General features: G+C 40.1%; 1 protein-coding gene across 1 annotated transcript in view; it reads left to right on the forward strand.

Annotated features, from left to right (window-relative positions):
- The window catches only part of iffo1a (intermediate filament family orphan 1a), a gene marked incomplete at both ends in the record, with an annotated part of 28,335 nt that extends 20,838 nt beyond the window's left edge, over positions 1 to 7,497 (forward strand). The window contains 6 exons of the mRNA XM_084080486.1: positions 1,412 to 1,552; positions 2,744 to 2,934; positions 3,498 to 3,618; positions 5,560 to 5,649; positions 7,062 to 7,192; positions 7,356 to 7,497. Of these exons, the coding sequence (XP_083936612.1) occupies positions 1,412 to 1,552; positions 2,744 to 2,934; positions 3,498 to 3,618; positions 5,560 to 5,649; positions 7,062 to 7,192; positions 7,356 to 7,497 (816 nt within the window). The remainder of the gene's footprint in view (positions 1 to 1,411; positions 1,553 to 2,743; positions 2,935 to 3,497; positions 3,619 to 5,559; positions 5,650 to 7,061; positions 7,193 to 7,355) is intronic.
- Between the last annotated feature and the right edge of the window lie 12,916 nt (positions 7,498 to 20,413).

The following is a 20,413-nucleotide window of genomic DNA, read 5'->3' on the forward strand; positions in this document are numbered from 1 at the left end:
GGGGGTCCTCAGAGTTACTACAGGGGGTCCGCCGAATCTTTGTGTGCTGGGGAACATTAGCTGAAAATAGCACAACGCCTCGCGCTGCAAGGCTGTTTTCGGAGAGTCTGTGTAGAGGGAAAAAGAGCAGACCAAGTACAACTATCTGAAAATACACATTAACATGAATCCAGCTATCTATGAAATCTATGAAAAAGTTTAATCTGCAACACAATTTTATACAATATGTAGTGGTGGGGTCCCTGCTTCATCTCTCTCTCAGCTAGGGGGTCCTAGGCCTGAAAAACGTTGAAGACCCCTGCTTTACCCTGTGATGATAGTCAGTCATTTGTGCCGTTTGCTATGAGAATGTATAAACAGTAACGCAATGGGGCAACGGTAGTTGACTCTCTGTGGCTCAGTAGCATTATGCTGTTGTGTGACTATTGTAAAATCCACCCTGTTATGTCAGTGGATTGGGCTGATGTCATACTATAGGCTTACCTTGCTACTCGTTTCCTCCCCAGTTCAAAATTGTTCTCTGCGCCCTTGCATGGCACCCTCCTTTTTCCCTGTCAGATCTACAAGCTCACAAGCTTGTGAACTTGTACTGGAAAACGTGTTTGTGTGTAGACTGCAAGTTCCAGGGTCTATCCTACTATCTTATCTCATACTATAGAATTGAGAACTCCGTTTGTCTGTCCGTGTGTGTGTCCATCCATTTTGAATTAAATAAACTCTGGCTGTCTGTCTGCTTGTCTGTCTGTGTCCATCCATTTGGAATTAAATAAACTCTTGTCTTTCTGTCGGCATCATTTTCCTCCTTAACTCTTTAACTGCCAGAGTATATACACAATCTACCCCCTTCCCTGCCAGAGAATAACATTGCAAAAATAGGTAAGATGTGAATTTTGTCTCCGTTTATTTTTTAACATTGAAGTGAATTGAGCAGAAAATCTTCGCATCGCGTTATCTCCTGCTTCCTTTGTGATAAACAAAAAATGTAAAAAGCCAAAAAAAAAAAAAAAGATTTTTACATTTTTTCAAAAATCTCGTCAATCTCGTCGACGGCTGGCTGAGCCATGCGGAGAAAAACGAGAAATCTAGTCAATGGCAGGTAAAGAGTTAATGGTTTGGCCAATCAATCTGAAATTGCACATGGGGTTTGGCCTATGCCCTATGCAATGACTGATAAAGCAGATTTGTTTTGTTTCCCCAAATTTAAGCTGTTTATTAGCTTATTTTTGTCAAGTCTGAACATAGTTGGGGTGTGCGCATCCCTGCATATTTATTGACTAGTAATGTAATAAACCAATAAAGCCTGCATGTTTAGCTGTGTGTGGGCGCGTACGTGTGCGTGCATGTGTGTGGCTGCACATCAAATCACAATAAATATGGATTGTATCCGTCTCTCTAATATTGTGGCCACCAGAACCTGTCTGAGTTGGACAGTAAGATTCAAGAGAAGGCTATGAAAGTGGACATGGACATCTGCCGTCGTATTGACATCACCGCCCGGCTCTGTGACGTGGCCCAGCAGAGGAACTGTGAGGACATGATCCACATCTTCCAGGTACACATGTCCTCACCACCACCACTGTCTGTCTGTGTCACGCATTATGTCCCCTCCCGCCGCCCAGGCCAAGTACCGTACCTGGGGGGGACAGGGCTTTCTCTGTTGCTGCCCCCTCCCTCTGGAATGACGAATAGCAGATCGAAAAACTTGTAGATTGGCTATTTTTTGCATTTTTTGTTCAGATAATTTAATACAAAATGGCTGCAGATAATTTACTTCATGCTCCCTTTGGAGCATTGACAACCCATGTGGTCCACTCCTGCAAAACGAAGGTCCTAATCTTCCTCCTTTGTTTTCTCGAGGCAAAACATTCAGCTGACGTAAGTCAACCTCCTTCTTCAAGCTATCGCACCATCTGACAAGGTGGATAATCTCAAATTGACCCTTTTTCCCCCCGTTGCACGATAAGACGTGAAAGTATTTAGACAGACAAAACGCTAAATTCACAGTCTGTAGGGCTGTGTAGAGACATAAGCATCAACCTTGCCATTTAAGGGTGATGCGTATATAGATACAAAATATATGAAAATGAAAAAGAAAAGAAGACATCCACACTTGTGAAATAATCATTTTTATTTTTTTGTTGAGAATTCAAAATAAATGATTAGCTTGTTTACCTCTTGGATAGCTGTCATTATGCAATTTTATTTGGCCAAGGTACCTTTTTTCCTAAATATATTCTATTTTTTGCAGACCTTATGATTACAAGCTTTTGCTGCCTGAGGTGCCAGGGGAAATAACAAACGTTATTTAATAATAATATCTGGAATGTATATAGCGCTTTTCTAAGTACTCAAAGGACAATATCTTGTGGCTGAATGTTGTCTAGTGGTTCTCATACCTTCAAAATGAATATGTATTTGGCCGCTGACTCCCATTTAGTAATATTGTGTGCCAGGGACCCCACATACAAGATTTGAGCTGTTAAAATGTTTTAAAAACATTTAAAAAAGATATATGATTTTTTTTAAATAGCATATCATACCTACAGGCTCACAATGTGTGGCGTTCCCCCCGTCTCAGCTAATCACAAAGCCAAGTCCTCACTCCTCATTGCCTATTTTCAAGTGGTTAAACTGATTTTGATGCTATATTAACTCATTTTGCCGGGGACCACCTGGAACCCCTCAAGGACCGCTAGGGGTTTGAGAACGTCTCTCTCTCTCTCACTCTCGCTCTTTATTTCAGCAGGTGGCCACGCCCCCGTCCACTCTGACCCGTCGACCCAGGAAGCACAGCGGCCCGCTGGTGAAGGGCGCCGACGGCGACGATCCGGGCAGCATGTCCGAGAGCGAGGGGGGCGGAGCTAAGGATGAGGACTCGTGCAGCACGTCAGCCAATCAGATCAACGAGGAGATGCAGAGGATGCTAAACCAGCTGTAAGCAAATTTTTTTCTCCACTTTTTCACTTTTTTCTAGAAGGAAAAGTGAATAGGGCCGGTAGGGGACGGAATGGAGGTGAACGGAATTGTATATGTGTTTTTTATTATTTTTATTGCACTGCTCGTATATTGTTCTTATTGAACTTTGAATGTATGCTATCTAATGACCTCTTCCATTAAGGAAAGGATTCCAAATAAGCCTGTTGGTTTCTTCCTTTTCTTGCACAATAGTTTCCTTTTGATATGTATTGTTTCTATTTTATAGTACAACGTGCTAATAAACTAAACCTATCTCGTGAAGCAAAACAAGCGCTCCCTTCTCTCTGTCTCAGCCAATCACGAGCTGAGTCCTCACTTTTCCTCCTACGAAAGCTGTAGGTACCTTGTTTGTTAACTGTTAAAATGTCTCCACTTCTGTGCACTCATTTGTGTGTGTGTGTGTGTGTGTGTGTGTGTGTGTGTGTGTGTGTGTGTGTGTGTGTGTGTGTGTGTGTGTGTGTGTGTGTGTGTGTGTGTGTGTGTGTGTGTGTGTGTGTGTGTGTGTGTGTGTGTGTGTGTAGTCGTGAGTGTGAGTTTGAGGACGATTGTGACAGTCTGGCATGGGAGGAGACAGAGGAGACATTGCTGTTGTGGGAGGATTTCCCTGGATACACACTGAGCAGCATGGACACACAGGGAGAGGTACATGCACACACACACACACACACACACACACACACACACACACACACACACACACACACACACACACACACACACACACACACACACACACACACACACACACACACACAGTTGTGCACTAAACCAGTGCACAACTAAGTGTAAATCAGGCATAACTGAACTCTAATCCCTAAACCTTCTAATGTATAAATCCTAAGCCTAACACACCCGCCTAAACTTCTCTTCCCGGTTGCTACCCCTGTAACAGCATCTCCATCCATCCAATCCAATAGATTTCCTCTCTGGTCTTTCCTCTGCTGTGTCTACAGCAGTGGTTTTCAAACCTTTTCATGTCAAGGACCCCTAAATTGCTATGTATTTGGTCGCGGACCCCCATCTGAAAATGTTTTGTGCCAGGCACCCCCAGAAGAGAATATTTGTGCAAAAAAACAAAAGTAAATTATTCAAAATGTTCCAATACTTTCAAGATTTCCTTTTTAAATGTTCAGAAATAGCAGATGTACAAGCTTGAATAGCCAACACATACATGAATAAAGAGGTTAAAATGATTGTGATCCTGTGTTAACACATTTTGCTGGGAACCCCCTGGAACCCCGAAATGATTAAACACAGAAATGTGGGTTCAAATGAAGCTATTTGATATGGGACAAATGAGTGCCTTGTTAGCATCTCTGTCAAGTTATTAAGACAAGTATCACCACTTACAGTATGTAAATAAATGAACAATGTTAGATGTTCGTGAAAATGTATTTTTTTCTACTGATAAACAGGAACTTCATGTTAGCTCCATTGATCGAAGTCGGAACACAAATAAACATGGTCTGAAAATGCATGCGGCCCACCCATCTGACCACTTAACACAGCCATTGACGTCCATAGAAGTTATTTCAAATCCAAAGCTTGACTGCATTGACTTCTATAGACGTCATTTGGTGTTTTAAGTGATTACGATAGAGGGCGCTCTTCCACAACCTGTGACTGATCTGTTACAATTAAAAAGTTACAATTAAAACATTTCAGATGATAGAAGAGACCCCCCCCCCCCCCCCCCCCCAGACATATGTTGTTAACATCTTGTTTGGAAAACAATTATCTGTGGGTCTCGGAATATTAGTAAAAACTCTGGCAGATGAATTCATTAATTACTTTCTGTGTTCCTGTGTTGCTAAGCTCCTAAAAAACATTATGTATATAAAACAATGCAATGCGAAGCTGTTCCATTGTTTACCTTGACTGATGATGAATGTTGGAATGAGGTCCATTTCTTGCAACTCACTTCATTTTGTGGTAAATGCAAAAAAAGAGTGTTTCTTTTTTATGACTATGTTTTGGCAAAGCTCATCTGGGCTTTTGGGACAAAGTGACATCAACCGAAACCCTGCGCAATAAAAACCTGATGTTTAGACAAAGGGAAAGCCAGCCAATCTCTTCAGACTTAATGCATTTTCTTCTTTTTTTTCTTTTCTTTTTTTTCTTTGCATTTTATGCTTTCTGAGGGAGTGCGGTGTCTGGTGTGAAGTTGATCAGATCAACAGTTCTCCAAACATTTATCTGCAAATCATATATGGATATCCCACAGTACATAACTGGGCTCCAAATATGGATATCAATCCTTCTATAAATTACACAAATCTCTGCGCATCTTGAGAATCGGACCCAAACGGTGCTGTCTGTTTGGTTACATTTGCACAGTATCTGAGTTATAAGGATTTTACAATATAGACAGAGTTTTGGTGTCTAAACATGTTCTAATTCATAATGACTTAATGTGATAATACTGTATTCTGTCTGCTTCTCTCTCTCCTACATCACACACACACACACACACACACACACACACACACACACACACACACACACACACACACACACACACACACACACACACACACACACACACACACACACACACACACACACACACACATCAAACAGCAGGAGGAGTCTATAGAGAAGGTGATCAATGACACGGAGTGTCTGTTTAAATCCAGAGAGAGGGAATACCAGGACACCATCGGCCAGATAGAGGTGAGACACAACCTCTGTTTGTGGGTGTGGGTGGTATACGTATCCTTGTGGCTACCCACAATCCCCACAAGGATAGTGATATCAGTCAAACCTGAACCTGTGGGGATGTTCTTCGAGTCCCCTTGAGGGAAAGGGTCATTTTCATGCGTAAGGAAGACTTTTATAGCTACGGTTAAGTTGTTTGATTTAGTCCAGTTTCCGTTCGCTCCACACTTGCCCCTCCAAAAGGTCACATGGCTTTGCAACATGTTTTGCAGATTAGTCCTTTCTCACTCAAGAAAGGAGAAGAAAGAAAGACAAAGAAAAAATGTCTGTTTGCACAAACTTCACCAGCATTTCCATCTTGAAAGAACTGCATTTGTTTTGCCTGCTGACTCTTATGATGAATCATTGGATAGCTACAGTATGTGTGCTAAGAGCTCTGTGTTTAGACTGTGTGTGATGACGCAGGTTAAGATCTATACTATAGGTCTTTACATGCGTCACGTCATCATCGCACACTATAGGTCCTATTGTCTTCAGAGCAGGGGAGCGACAGAGTAATACAAAAGAGTCAAACAAGCTGCCAGGCACCAGCGGGTGGCAGCCTGAGTTATCAATTTAACATAATAGAGCCTTTTACGGGAGAAATCTACCTACTGCGCTGCAGCGATTTGTTGTGCGTGAGTCATTCCGGAGGGGTGCATGAGGAGGGAACATCGATAATTCCCGCTATGTGTATAGTCCCGTCACTGTTTATGCTACAGTCGGTCATGTCTCCTCCGATACCGACCACTTCTTTTCACCTGACAGTGAGGAGTTTCATCGGTGGGATTTTTTTGGGCCGTTGATCCGCTTTGCAAAAGCCAGTGACCTTGTGTTTTATCTATCTTAAGGCCAATGGTCATGTTACCAAATATTTTTTTATTAATTTTGTGAACTTGAATCAAATGAATATGTCCAATAATGGAAGATGCTTAAATGTACAACTTAAGCAATGTATTGTATTGCTAGTTTGACATGGTATAATACTGAAATCAGTCGTGGTGACTGATAACTTTAAACCATTAAGACCTGAGGCCAATTCTATAAATGCCTTCTAAATCCGTAGTTCTCACACTTTTAAGAAAAAAAAAATAGCAGATCTACAAGCTCGCAGCATGGCACGAAGTGATGCGCTGTGAGCTTGTATATCTGCAATTTTTTAAATAGCCAACGTACAACATAGCAAAAATGGCCAGTCTACAACGTGCCGTGAGCCTGTAGATTTTCACTGTTTTTGAAATTCTATGACTGTGTCTCATCTATAATTACATCCCCAAAATAGAGACACCAGGTTGAAAGGGATTAATAAACCAGAATGTGGCAACGGTCAAGGAACGCAATTAATTATTACGTTTCTTTGATTACGATGACTGTGATTATCCTTCCAGTTGGAGCTGGCTACAGCTAAGAGTGATATGAACCGTCACCTGCATGAGTACATGGAGATGTGTTCTATGAAGAGAGGACTGGACGTTCAGATGGAGACCTGCAGGAGACTCATCACACAGAGTGGAGACAAGTATGCATGCGCACACATTGGATACAATAATCTGTCTATTGCTCTCTCTCTCTCTCTCTCCCTTCACTCGCTTATTCTGTCTGTCTGTCTGTCTGTCTGTCTGTCTGTCTGTCTGTCTGTCTGTCTGTCTGTCTGTCTGTCTGTCTGTCTATGTATCTAACAGGAAGTCCAGTTCTCTGATCACTCTGACAGTGGAGGACAGTGACGGTGAGGACAGAGAGAGGATGAAGCCAGCCCTGCCTGACTGCGAGGGCTCTGATACCTACTGTGACAACATCCCTACATTACCCTGGAGGAAACCTTAACACACACACACACACACACACACACACACACACACACACACACACACACACACACACACACACACACACACACACACACACACACACACACACACACACACACACACACACACACACACACACACCACACACCACCAATACCTTGTTGACATGCAGGCGTAGGCACACCTCTGATATCAAATGCATATACAGTACATACAGCAGAATCCTGAGTATTAACTTAAGCATTTTCAACCTGGCGTCCCTGTTTTTTTAAACGTACTGTATTCAAAAACTGCAAAAGAGACATACAGTATAATGTGACGTTTAGGGATAATTGACGAGCCGGTTATTATTGAGAAATAAACCCTGACCGGGTGATTAGTAGGTTTTCATCACCCCGAAGGGGTTTATTTCTCAACAATGACCGGCTATTCTTGAGAGTAATGTTTAGCTGTAAATGACATTGAGCGTTTGTTTACATGGCTGCCATGTTGGATACTGCAAAAATCAAGCAGCGCAGCAGGTGCTCTGAGTCTTTGATTAGACAGCAGTCTGTTATTGAGCTTAGCGGTAATGATTAGCGGTAATTATTCAAAAATAACACGGCTGAATTCAGTGATTGACCAATCATAATCAAACATTCAACCGTCAGCCGTGTAATAAGACCAGATATTAAATGCACACTCAGGATTTTGCTGTGTACTCACAACTCTGGTACTACTCTAAGCGTTGGTACTCTTAGTACTATGAAGTACCCACACACTTACACACAGTGTACACACACTGACACAAACACAGGCACATGCAATAGATAAAAACAAACACACACACACACACACACACACACACACACACACACACACACACACACACACACACACACACACACACACACACACACACACACACACACACACACACACACACACACACACGTTAAATCCTCATTGTTCTGATAAGGCTGACATTTTGTCTTCCAGTGCTGTTTTACGTTGTTGGGTACTAAAATGATATGCAGAAACAAGGGTTACAGTATGTACAGTAAATCACTGTTTTTCATCACCAGGGGTCAAGATGGACACTTAGGGGTCCATTTGACATGTGACATATAAGCCAGATTTGAAACCCAGTGCTGTCTGACTCTCTCTAGCTGTTCTAGTGTCTGTATATACGGCCCAGCCTAGGGTAAACCTAAGGCTACCAAGAACCACCAGTTCAAGGATTTGCAGCCCCCTGCAAATCATTGCAGTTTTCACAAGTTTTCAAATAAATCTTTTGAAAATGGCAGATCTACAAGCTCACAATGCGTCGCATCGAGACGCATTGTAGATCGGCTATTTTCAAATTGCCAAAATGTGTATAGGGCTGAAGTGGTTACTGTATGTTTTGTAATAATAATCTAAATCCACAAAGTAACTAGTAACAAGTTTTCAAATAATTGTAGTGGATTACAAGTATAATATTTGCCTCTGAGATGTAGTGGAGTAGAAGTAAAAGTACAGTACTTGAGTAAATGTACTTAGTTACTTTACACCACTGGTATTAGCCCAGCAGTTGAAATTCCGCACTCGCACAGCCGGACTGGGGTTTGAATCTGACATGAAAGTCATAGGAGCACTTCGCCCATTTTCAACCTGGTCTTCATATAATTGATCCTCACTAATGTTCATCATAAGAAAGCACAATTTCTGTCTACTTGCTCTGCGTCTCATTGGTGGGCTCTGGACAGTTCAGCAACCTGCCTACCAATGACATCATCGAAGGGGATTCGGAGCTAGAAACTACAGCCTTTCTTCTCCTGGAAAGTTGGCACGCTGAAATAGAAGCCAATGTTCTTACATCGATTAAAAATATGAAGAATAATCTTGTTTGTAATTACCAAACATGCCTACCGATGATGTCACTGGTTGGCAGGTTTCTGAAATGCCCACAGCCCTCCTCTGAGACACCATCTTTTAATGAGCATTAGTGAGGACCAATTAATAATATAATAATAATACATACAATTTATATAGGCTTGCGCTTTTCTAAATACTCAAATTCGCTTTACAGAAACAAAATAAAAACGTTCTTAGGAGAAACTAGGTTTAAAAAGGTTTAAAACTAGGTTCTAGGTTTAAAAACTAAGAACACAAAAGAAAATAATTTAGAAATAAAAGGCAGAAAAGGGGGATTAGAATTAGGTAGGCAATGCGAGTCTGAAAAGGTGGATTTAGAGTGTGGTTTTAAATGAAGTGGTCCTTATATTGATTGAAATGAGCATATGGTATAATTTAGCATAAAATCTAAGAACATTTGTAGACCTGAGGCTGTCTATCAGTTGGCAGTAATCTGACTCTTTTTCCTCTGTGAACCACTGTTTCCTAGAACTGGAGTGACTTTGCTTACATTATGTATCACCACTGCCCTCCTGTGGTTGTAAGTTGTCATTACACCTCATTGAGGGTTATGTGACAGCATTATACAATGAATCTTGTCAAGTCAAGTCAATTGTATTTTTAAAGCACACACTAAACGTGTAAACATCCAGCTTGACCAAAGCGCTGTACAACATTATAAAACAACCTCAAGTGTAAACAAACAATAAACATCATTTAAAACGACAAAATTATACTATGACAGACCATAAGCTGAGAGTATGGGGGGTGAAGGCTAGATGGAAAGAGTCTAGGGTGATTCAAATGCTAGGGAGAAGGGGTGTGATTTGAAGGTGTCCAGGGAGGGGGTTTTGGACCCACCACGCGTAAAAAGCTTGGTCACCCTTGGCTTTTGCTTTAACCGGGTGTGTTGCACTTTGAGAAGCCTCTGGTCAGAGGATCTCAGTGGCCTGGTGGTGTTTGGGGGGGGCGTAGTAGTTCAGCGATGTAGGGTGGTGCTTGTCCATTTAGTGCTTTAAAAACAAATGCAAGGATTTGTGACATACTGTAACCTAACCCTAAAAGACAAGTGTATGCAGTGTATTCACTCTAATCAAATGCTACACCAGCTGATTTTATCATATAGTTCCCCCCTCTGGTTGAATGAAGTCTGGTGTAGAGTTTGTAATAAATCTTGCATACTTTTTCTTCTCTGTAACTCATGGTCAGACACCACTGTTGTGTGACAAACAAACGAAACATCGCTTCTGGAAGACAAATTCAGCTGTTTATTCACCAATGACCTTCTAGAGGAACACATCTAGAGGAATAACACTTTCCATTATTTGGCACATCTGTCTTGGTTTTTATAGCTAACGCTAATTATCTGCACAATATATGTAATAATGCCTTGAGGTTTGATTTTGGGGATGGTAAGCCAACATAAAGTTCACACATAGAAATGGAGTAGAAACTAAAGCTTTGGGCACCTGATAAATCGTTTAGTATAGTTGTAGGGTTTAGTGTAGTTGTAGTGAAATTATTTTATTTGTGATTATTACCAATGTAGGGCATTTATCAAAGTGCTGAATGTAAAAAAGAAGTTTAATTTATATTTCTACATGAAATAATGGTCAGTTTTTTTTAAATTGCAGCTAACACAAAACAAGGCCAATGCCTCGCACCTTTAGTATCCAAAACCATTGGCTGCAAGGTGCTCTTTTTGAATGAAATGTTTCAAAACCCAACATTAGAATAATCAATTACTATAAGTGTAACATGCACACATCCATTAGTGCAGTCAGACCAAGTGACCAAACCCCTAATCAGACTTGATAGATACACTTAAAAAAGGAGGCTCAAATCAGACAAAAACAACTCTGGTCAACTTCAAATCAATGTAAAAAAATATAATATTTTACGTATTTTTTTAATTAGGTGATTTGCTGAAACTTGCATGCAAAACACAAAGCCGTGAAGTTTAATCTTTACTGTAACATTTAAAACGAAAGTTTCAGGATTTTTAAAATCACTTATGAAGTCACCTCTTTAGACACAATTTTTTACACTGGGTATATCTTTTTTTTCTGTCAAATTAGCACCAGCCACCTGTTGATATGTGTTACCCATGCTTGTCAATGGAATGCAAGTCAATGGAAACTGATACCATTACTTTTTACTTTAAACTGATTACACATACTTCACTATCCCATTACAGGCCACTCCATATACTTACATAGAAATCCCATTGTTTTTCTTCTCTGCTATCTACTTTTCCGTGCATGGTAAAGACACCTTTTTGACATTTACTCAACTGTAGGTTTGATTTTTATCAAAGTTTCTGTGGATCATTATTGGACCAAGCTTATCTGAAACCGAAACTGAGAAGCTTGTTGATATCTTATTTAATTTTGAAGATGGACACAATGAACTTCAAAAGGGCATGGCTCAACACATAAATAGACCTAAGTCAACAACCGTTGGGCTAGTCATTGTATAATTAGCAGGATATGTCTACATAAATACCTACAACATACCCTGAACGTTTCATTGAAATCAACCCCTAGGCCTAGGGGATGCTACAAATGGCCTGGAACAAATGTGGCTAAATTGACAACCATTTGCCCAAGCATAACCAAACTAGGTGATATTTCTTTATTAAGCTGTTGAAATATGTCCCCAAAATGTTATAGAAATTGACCAGTTTGATATTGCATAATAAGTACACGGCCTGGAACACGTTTGGCATTAAATGAATGAGTGTCCAATCATGAAAATACTGTACATAGTTTTTACCACGGGTGTCGGAAAGTGTCAAAGATCTGGGCCCCTCACAGCTTTCAACTTCTTAGAGTCTATGTTGGCTTGAACCCTGAAACGCTGCTTTGTGGCTATATTTGTTAGTTATATTTATATTTGGAAGTACTTGTAAGTGATTTTGAAACAGCTGACATCAATAAAAATATAGAAAGATATGTAAGATACTACTACAGTAGGATTTAGCTTTTTTTTGTTTACAAAGTTGAAAAGCCTATTTTAAGAAATATTTTGCCTCAAACATGTACAGTTTGTAAAGATTAATATAGAAACGCTACAAAATATTATCCTATGTACACAATATAAAGCCTGTATACAATGCCAAGCTTACTAGTGCTTAAAGCGGACAGCAAAGAGTTACTTGCTGTCCTTGAGTTGGGTCGAATAACTTTCAATTCTTTTAATTTAAAATGTAACTATTCACATCGTAAGCATACTGTTAATGTGTGTAGTACAGAAGATGGCTATACAAATGATGTTCCATTAATATTATTGTTAATGTTATTAATAATGTTATAGCAGCAGTAGGCAGACATAGTATTATTGAAATATCGTCTTTTACTGAATTGTCTGAATTGAAGGTGAACTGATCCCAGCCTATACATTCTGTACCGTGTCCTGGATGATTGGACCAGCATCACAACTGGTCTTTACACTGGGAGCTGAATTTGCACTGTAAATAATAACACTATAACCCTGTAGAAGAGCGATCCTTTGTCTGCAAACCATATTTGGATCCCCGACCCACAGGTTGAGAACCGTTGGCAATAAACGGCATGCTGTCCTCTGTGAGAGTTTTACAGCTTATAAGGAAGGGAAGCCATGTTAAAGTGTATCGACTGCATTTGAAATCAGCAGATACACTGTGAAGCCAAATGATTGTACGGCAGGTATGCATGTAGTATAATGTAGGTGAACAGGCGCTTCTGTCTGTCTGTCTGTTTGTCACAAGGTCAAAGAAATAGGGTTTTTAATATACTTACTACACAGTCAAATCCTTCTTGCCAATTTAACTCTTTAGAGATATAGAACCATTTAGAACCATTATTGTTTAAAACCATCTGTTGGAACATTTTTCTCTGCACCCAGATTTACTCTTTTTTTTTTTTTAGAGCAAACAGAGATGTGTTAAAATTAACACTTGAGTATTTTACTGTGTATTAGGTTTATTATTGACACTTATTCAGGAACACCAATTTTATTAAATGAATGTCTGCATATTTAATAGCTCCAATAGATCATAATATGGAAAAATACAAAGCAATCAAATGAAAGATGTATGAAGCCATCCTCATTCATCAATGTACAGAAGCTGCTCCAAGTAAACGTTTGAAAAGCAATATTATCCAAGTGTAAATAGTATAGCTGTGTGAAATATTTCACCAACTGTCGCACACGGAAGGTGAAGTTTGGTGAGGAAATTATTTGTGACGTGGAATAAAATAAGACTTAAAGACCCCTTGATACAGAAAAGTGGATGTCCACTCTTAAAACGGAACACAGAACAACAGAATTGCTGTTCTGTTGTCCTGATCTGTTGCTTGACGCTGAAAAGTTTGCTTCCTGTGATGTTGAATATTGGGGTTGGCACAGAAGTGGATATTGTGTAGGTAACTTGCAATTATGGATGTACTCCTATAAAATATAAACCTGATGACCTGGAGTCCCTATTTTGGGCATGTGTTATAGTTGTGTTGCGATGTGACACTTGAGCTACAAGCTCAAGTGTCACATCGCAACACGTTGAGAGCTTGTAGATCAGCAATTTTCACTAATTGCCATATGACAAAGTATATCAGGCTTAACTGGTTGAAAACGGGTCAAAAGCACTTATGTTTTTTTGCTTTAAGGCAGAAAACCAATGTAGGGGATATGTATTAATATCACAGTCTCCTGTGTCACTTCCCTGGGATACTGTATGTTATAGCTAGCCACATGACTTATCCACATCAAACACACGTTTTCTTTTCACGGGGTCTTTAATGTTTCTTTTTTTTTTCAGTCTCAGATTTAAGCTATATATACTGTCTTGCTCAGACATTGATCCATTCGACCTTGCTGGCCTTGGTGCTGTAGCGTTTCATTTGACACTGCAGTCACAATGTGTTTGAGCAGAAAGTGAACCGATGCACAGAATAAATGATAATCAAAACGTCTCTGTGTGTCCGTGTGACTTTGTAGGTTTCTCTACATTAACATCAGTGGTGGAAGAAGTTTGATCTTTTACTTATAGGGCATGGGTCTTCAACAAGGGGTCTGGGATCCCTAGGGGGTCCTCAGACTGACTACAGGGGGGCCACCAAAGTAAAAATAAATAAATAATACATTAACCCTCTGAACCCCCCGAATATCCCTATTCTGGGGGTTATTGTATTTTTTTTTTTACATTCACCGAAAATGTATTCTTTTTTTACATTCACCGAAAATAGCACAATGCGACACATTGTGAGCTTGTAGATCAGCTATTTTCGAAAGACTTTAATGCATTTTATACATTTGAAAACTTTGCAAAATGGGACATAAGGAGTACTTTCTACTTTTGGTACTCTAAGTACATTTTGATACCAATACGTTTGTACTTTTACTCAAGTACATTTTGAATTCTGGACTTTTACTTGTAACAGAGTATTGCTACAATGCAGTATTGATACTTTTACTTAAGTAAAACAATTGAGTACTGTTTCCACCACTGGTGGTCGGACCTTGAAACTGTAACCTTCAGCTCATTAGGCAGTCACTCTATCCATTCACTTCCACACTGTCTCTTTGGTCTGGAGATCAAGGCAGACTATACTAAATTGTAAGGAAAAAAGGACAGACTAAGTCAGAGTCAAGTTTTACAAAATGTGCTAAAGTACAGTGAATGTCTGCGCGGTTTGTCTCCATCACTGAAAATAACATAAATGTAAACATTTGTGAACTATCCCTTTTAACATGAATCCAACATATTGATAGAAAACATGATACTGTCATACTGACTCAAGGGAGGCAAACAGACTCTCAAAGCTCCTGCACTGTGCAGCTAGGGGGAATAAAATGGACCATTGCAACATCACACCCCCACCCTTCTAATAATAATTCAAATTTGATCCCACAGGGCAAATTCAGTTTTACCCAGCTGTTTGCTACCCACAGAGGAGCAGTTAAGAGCTCAGTGTCTTTCACATTGCCTAGCCCTAGCTCAGGATTTGAACCCAGGACTTTCTGTTTCTTAGGCAGGCTCTCTACCCATTCAGCTATGGCTACTCTTTTGACCAACACAGTGGTTTTCAAACTCCTTCACATCAAGGACCCCAAAATTTGATATGTATTTTGCAGAGCCCTCATCTGAACAGATTGTATGCCAGGGGGCCCCAAATTCAAATCTTCCTGCTCCTTTACTCTGAAGCATTTTTTGAAGACTAACATCCAGGAACTACAGTTAAAAGCCCTAAAAGAAACATGTGTAAATGTGTGGAGGTGCTGTAGGGCAGCGAATAGTCAGTAGACACCGCTGTGGTCTCTTTTAACAGTAAAAAAAAAGTCCAGCCTAGGCACTGAAGTCAATACTCATCGATGTACAGTTAGGTCGGATAGTTCACCCCCAAAATGTTTTTTTTCCTATTAATTACACACCCCATGGAGACTTGAATTCATGGAGATTTTTTTGTTTTGTCGCATTCCTAAACCAATAATTTGAAGACTGATGGCAGCTCCGGTAGGAGACACAAAAAGAGTCTCCTTTGAGTCTCCTACCAGAGACATTAGCATATTTCCGCTGGTCATCAAATTGTTGCCTTAAGAATGCAACAAAACGTGTGTGTTTCTGGGGTGCTGCTGTCTGCTGGCCACTGTTCTTCTCTAACTAAGCGTGTGTCTTCACACTTGTGATTTATTAAATATTGCTACCCATGGTTAAATATTGGAATGCTGTATCATCATCAATCATCATCAGATCTTCAATCAACAATTAGTGTTGATTGAAATCAAACTGGGATCCATCACTCCAGACTGGATGTGAGCAGTGCTTATTAGATATAAATAGAAGGCAGGTGAGTGATGCCAGGGAGGATCACTTCAGAATGGAACCTGTCCCCTCTGCTGCAGGTAAATACAAACTGTTTGAATGATATGACAATTTTTGCCTGAATATTTAACAGTATTGTTTAAGAATTGGGTTTGTAGCCTAAACTAAACCATAGCCTACAACTAAACTACAACTACTAAAACCAACCCAATCAGTTGTTTTCAAAACGTTTCCATATCAAGGACTCTCATCTGACAGGGAACCCATAAGGCTACAAGATTTGTGTTGTATTCCAAACAATTGCAGATGTGTGTGTGTGTGTGTGTGTGTGTGTGTGTGTGTGTGTGTGTGTGTGTGTGTGTGTGTGTGTGTGTGTGTGTGTGTGTGTGTGTGTGTGTGTGTGTGTGTGTGTGTGTGTGTGTGTGTGTGTGTGTGTGTGTGTGTGTGTGTGTGTGTGTGTGTGTGTGTGTGTGTGTGTGTGTGTGTGTGTGTGTGTGTGTGTGTGTGTGTGTGTGTGTGTAAATATTTACACCGCAAATCTTGTACGTTGGTCCCTGGCACATGTTTTCAGATGGGGTCTGTGGCCAAATATAATTTAATTTGTGGGTCCTTGACATGTTAATGTTTGAGAACCACTAGCTGTCTTTAGTTGTGGATTTCTGATGTCTGAAAGACCATAAGCATGGTAGTGAAGGCTTCCAAAATGTGACCCTGTAGCCCTACAACTGTGGTTCTCAAACTTTAGGCCTACACCTGTGGTTCTCAAACGTTTTCATGTGAAGGACTCTCAAAATGATATGTATTTGGCCCCCTCTCATATATTTGGTTCCAGGGACCCCCAGAAGCAAAGCTTTGAGTTAAGCTATGAGCTTGTAGATCTGCTATTTTTGAATAGCCAAAGTGTAAAAGGTTAAAGTGGTTAAAATGATTGTGATGCTGTATTAAGCCATTTTGCTGGGGACCCCCTGGAACCCCTTGGGGGTCCCTGGACCCTACTTTAAGAAACAATGGCCTACACAACTGAACTGTTTTGTCTTTCTTTCCAGAATCTGAAGTTGACCAAAAGAAGACATCTTGAGGACATGCAGGTGGCTGGAGTGACAGAGGAAGATGCAGATGGAAACGGATGATCCGCTGTGACCTAGATCTAGGTTTCTATATCTATGGCTGTTGCTGCAGCGTGTGCAGTGAAGATGGCAGAAAGGTAGGAACTATGATGCTGTTGCTGCAGCGTGTGCAGTGAAGATGGCAGAAAGGTAGGAACTATTATGCTGCTGTTGCTGCAGCGTGTGCAGTGAAGATTGCTGGAAGGTAGGAACTTATTTAAATTCTTTGCTGCTGCTGGTTAGGGTTAGGGAGGTCACTTGTGTTGCGCCATTCGCGTCATAAAATGTGCCATTCGCAAAAGAAATGCGCCAGCGCAAAAAAACAAAAAGAAAACGATGGCTTACACAATTAAACTCTTTTGTCTTTCTTTCCAGAATCTGAAGTTGACCAGAAGACATCTTGAGGACATGCAGGTGGCTCGAGTGACAGAGGAAGACGCAGATGGAAACGGATGATCCGCTGTGACGATCTAGGTTTCTATATCTATGGCTGTTGCTGCAGCGTGTGCAGTGAAGATGGCAGAAAGGTAGGAACTATGATGCTGTTGCTGCAGCGTGTGCAGTGAAGATGGCTGGAAGGTAGGAACTTTTTTAAATTCTTGACTGCTGCTGGTTAGGGTGCTGCTGGTTAGGGAGGTCACTTGCGTTGCGCCATTCGCGTCATAAAATGCGCCATTCGCGTCATAAAAAAAACAAACGCAAAAAAAAACAAAAAAAGGCGCTGGTCTGGTTCTCCTGGTTTTACTAGGACAGGGTTCGATTCCCTGTGGCGCCCTGCTCATGGTTTGCGTTGCATTTACATTTCCCTAGTTTATTAGCACTTGATTGGTTACATTGTTAGGGGGGGGGGCAGCAGTGTTAAAATGTGTCCTATAGGAGGGGTGAGGTACAGGTTAAAATGAATACATTACTGCATGCATTTCATTTTTTTTCTAATCTTCAGTTCACCAATCCTCTCCCATCAACTGCAAGAAATGCACTGCACCTTCCATCACCATGTCCTGAGACACTTGTTCAGACCTAAAGTCTATTCTGTGTTCAGAATGTTCAGTTCTTTTACATGCAATCATGGGGTCCTTAACACGTGCAGTCATTTTATGTTAAGTACACTAGGTTAGAGGGGAGTGCCACCCCCTGTACTTTTGTCCCTGTTGGCTTTTGTGACTCGGGATGCATTCATGCTATAAATGAAACTCTGAATTCACCAGTGGTGTAAAATAACTAAGTAAATGTGAGGTACTTCCAATTGTCTATACTTTTACTTGTACTCTACTACATCTCAGAGGCAAACTACAATTATTTGAAAACTTTAGTTACTTTGCAGGTATAAAGTATTTATTACTTTATAAAACATAAATTAACCACTTTAGCCCTATTTTATACCTAGGCTATTTGAAAATGGCAGATCTACAAGCTCACAGACCCGCGACGCGTTGTGAGCTTGTATATCTGCTATTTTCAAACATTTTAGTACTTTTACTTTTGGTACTTTAAGCACATTTCATACCAATACTTTTGCACTTTTACTCAAGTAAACTTCTGCATTGCAGTATTGATACTTTTACTTAAGTAAAACATTTGAGTACTTTTTCCACCTCTGGAATTAACCCTATTTAAATGGATTTATGCCTGATTCAAACTTACTTTATACAGAATAGATTTTAAGATTTTATTGTTAACTTTTAAAGCTCTTAATGGCCTGGCACCACAATATTTAACTGACCTGCTACAACCCCATGTGCCTGTCCGCCGCCTAAGGTCCTCCGATGCAGCCCTACTAGATCTTCCTATGTCTAGGCTGGTGACCAAGGGTGATCGGGCCTTTGCCGTCAGGGCCCCTACACTCTGGAACAGAACGAAATTAAAGACTCATTTTTATAGAAAGGCTTTCTTAACCTCCTAAACAGCAGACATTTGGTGCGTCTATACTCACTGACACTGTTATGTGTTATTTTTTATTGTTGTAATTATCTATGATCTTCGATGCACTGTTTGATTTTATGTTGTTAAGCACTTTGTAACATTGTTTAAAAAGGTGCTATATAAATAAAGTTTATTATTATTATTTATACATAGTAACTAAGTTAACTAAGGCTACTAGGTGTAAACATTTACTTTCTACAACATCAATATGTTAGTCTTTTAATGTACTGTATAGCTCAAAGCCATCTGCAACAGTGCAGCTGCATCTAAAGTCCCTTTCCCCACACTTTCTCGGAGGAAATGACACTCAGACGTGTTACTGGGGTGGGACTTGAACCTGTGACTTTCTGCTTAGCAGGTAGCCACTCTACCCATTCAGCTATGGCTGTCTCTTTAGTCAGAGGTTCAGGTCTTCATAAAAAGGACCCCCAAATTGATATATATATATATATGGCCGTGGCCACCCATGTCAAAAGATGTAGTGCCAGGACCCCCCATAAGAAAGATTTATATATATTACTTGGAGGGAAAAAAAGAGTGTTCCAAAATCAAATTTGCCAAGATGTTGGGTACACCTTAATACACTGTCAGAACCTGGACTTGAACTTGCAACCTCCCGTATGATAGGCAGGCGCCATTACTCAGTGAGCCACTGAGCTTTGGTTCAATCTATTAAGACCGAAGAGATTTATTTAATTTTTACAGTTCTTTAGGCTATTCAAAAATAGCAGATCTACAAGCTCATAGCGCGGCACCTGCTATTTTTGTAAAATCGTGACAATCTGTGCAAATCTTTGAATATATATATATATATATATATATATATATATATATATATATATACTTCTTTTTTTTTTAAGCGTTAGGATTTAGAAAACATTTTTTTAATCGGCTAGAACAGCCAAATAGAATAGATTCATCACAAAAAAGACAGAGGATTTTGTATCCATAAACATTGAAACATCTAAGCTAAACTAAATCATTTTAACTGCATATTTTGATATGTATTTTGTTGCAGTAATTAAGGAAGTGAAGGGACAGTGGAAGTTACAGTGGTTCTTCTTTAATCTGAAGCATGTTTTAAACACCACACTTAAAAGCACTAAAGAAACATGTGGAAATGTGTGGAGGTGCCATAGGCAAGCGAGTTCTGACGTGGATACCTAGGCGACCTTGTAAAAAGGCCAAAGCAGGTTCAAGTCCCGCCTAGGCACTGAAGCACATAC

The sequence above is a fragment of the Gymnoscopelus microlampas genome (genome assembly GCF_963454915.1).
Source record: "Gymnoscopelus microlampas genome assembly, chromosome: 15".
Taxonomy (NCBI): domain Eukaryota; kingdom Metazoa; phylum Chordata; class Actinopteri; order Myctophiformes; family Myctophidae; genus Gymnoscopelus; species Gymnoscopelus microlampas.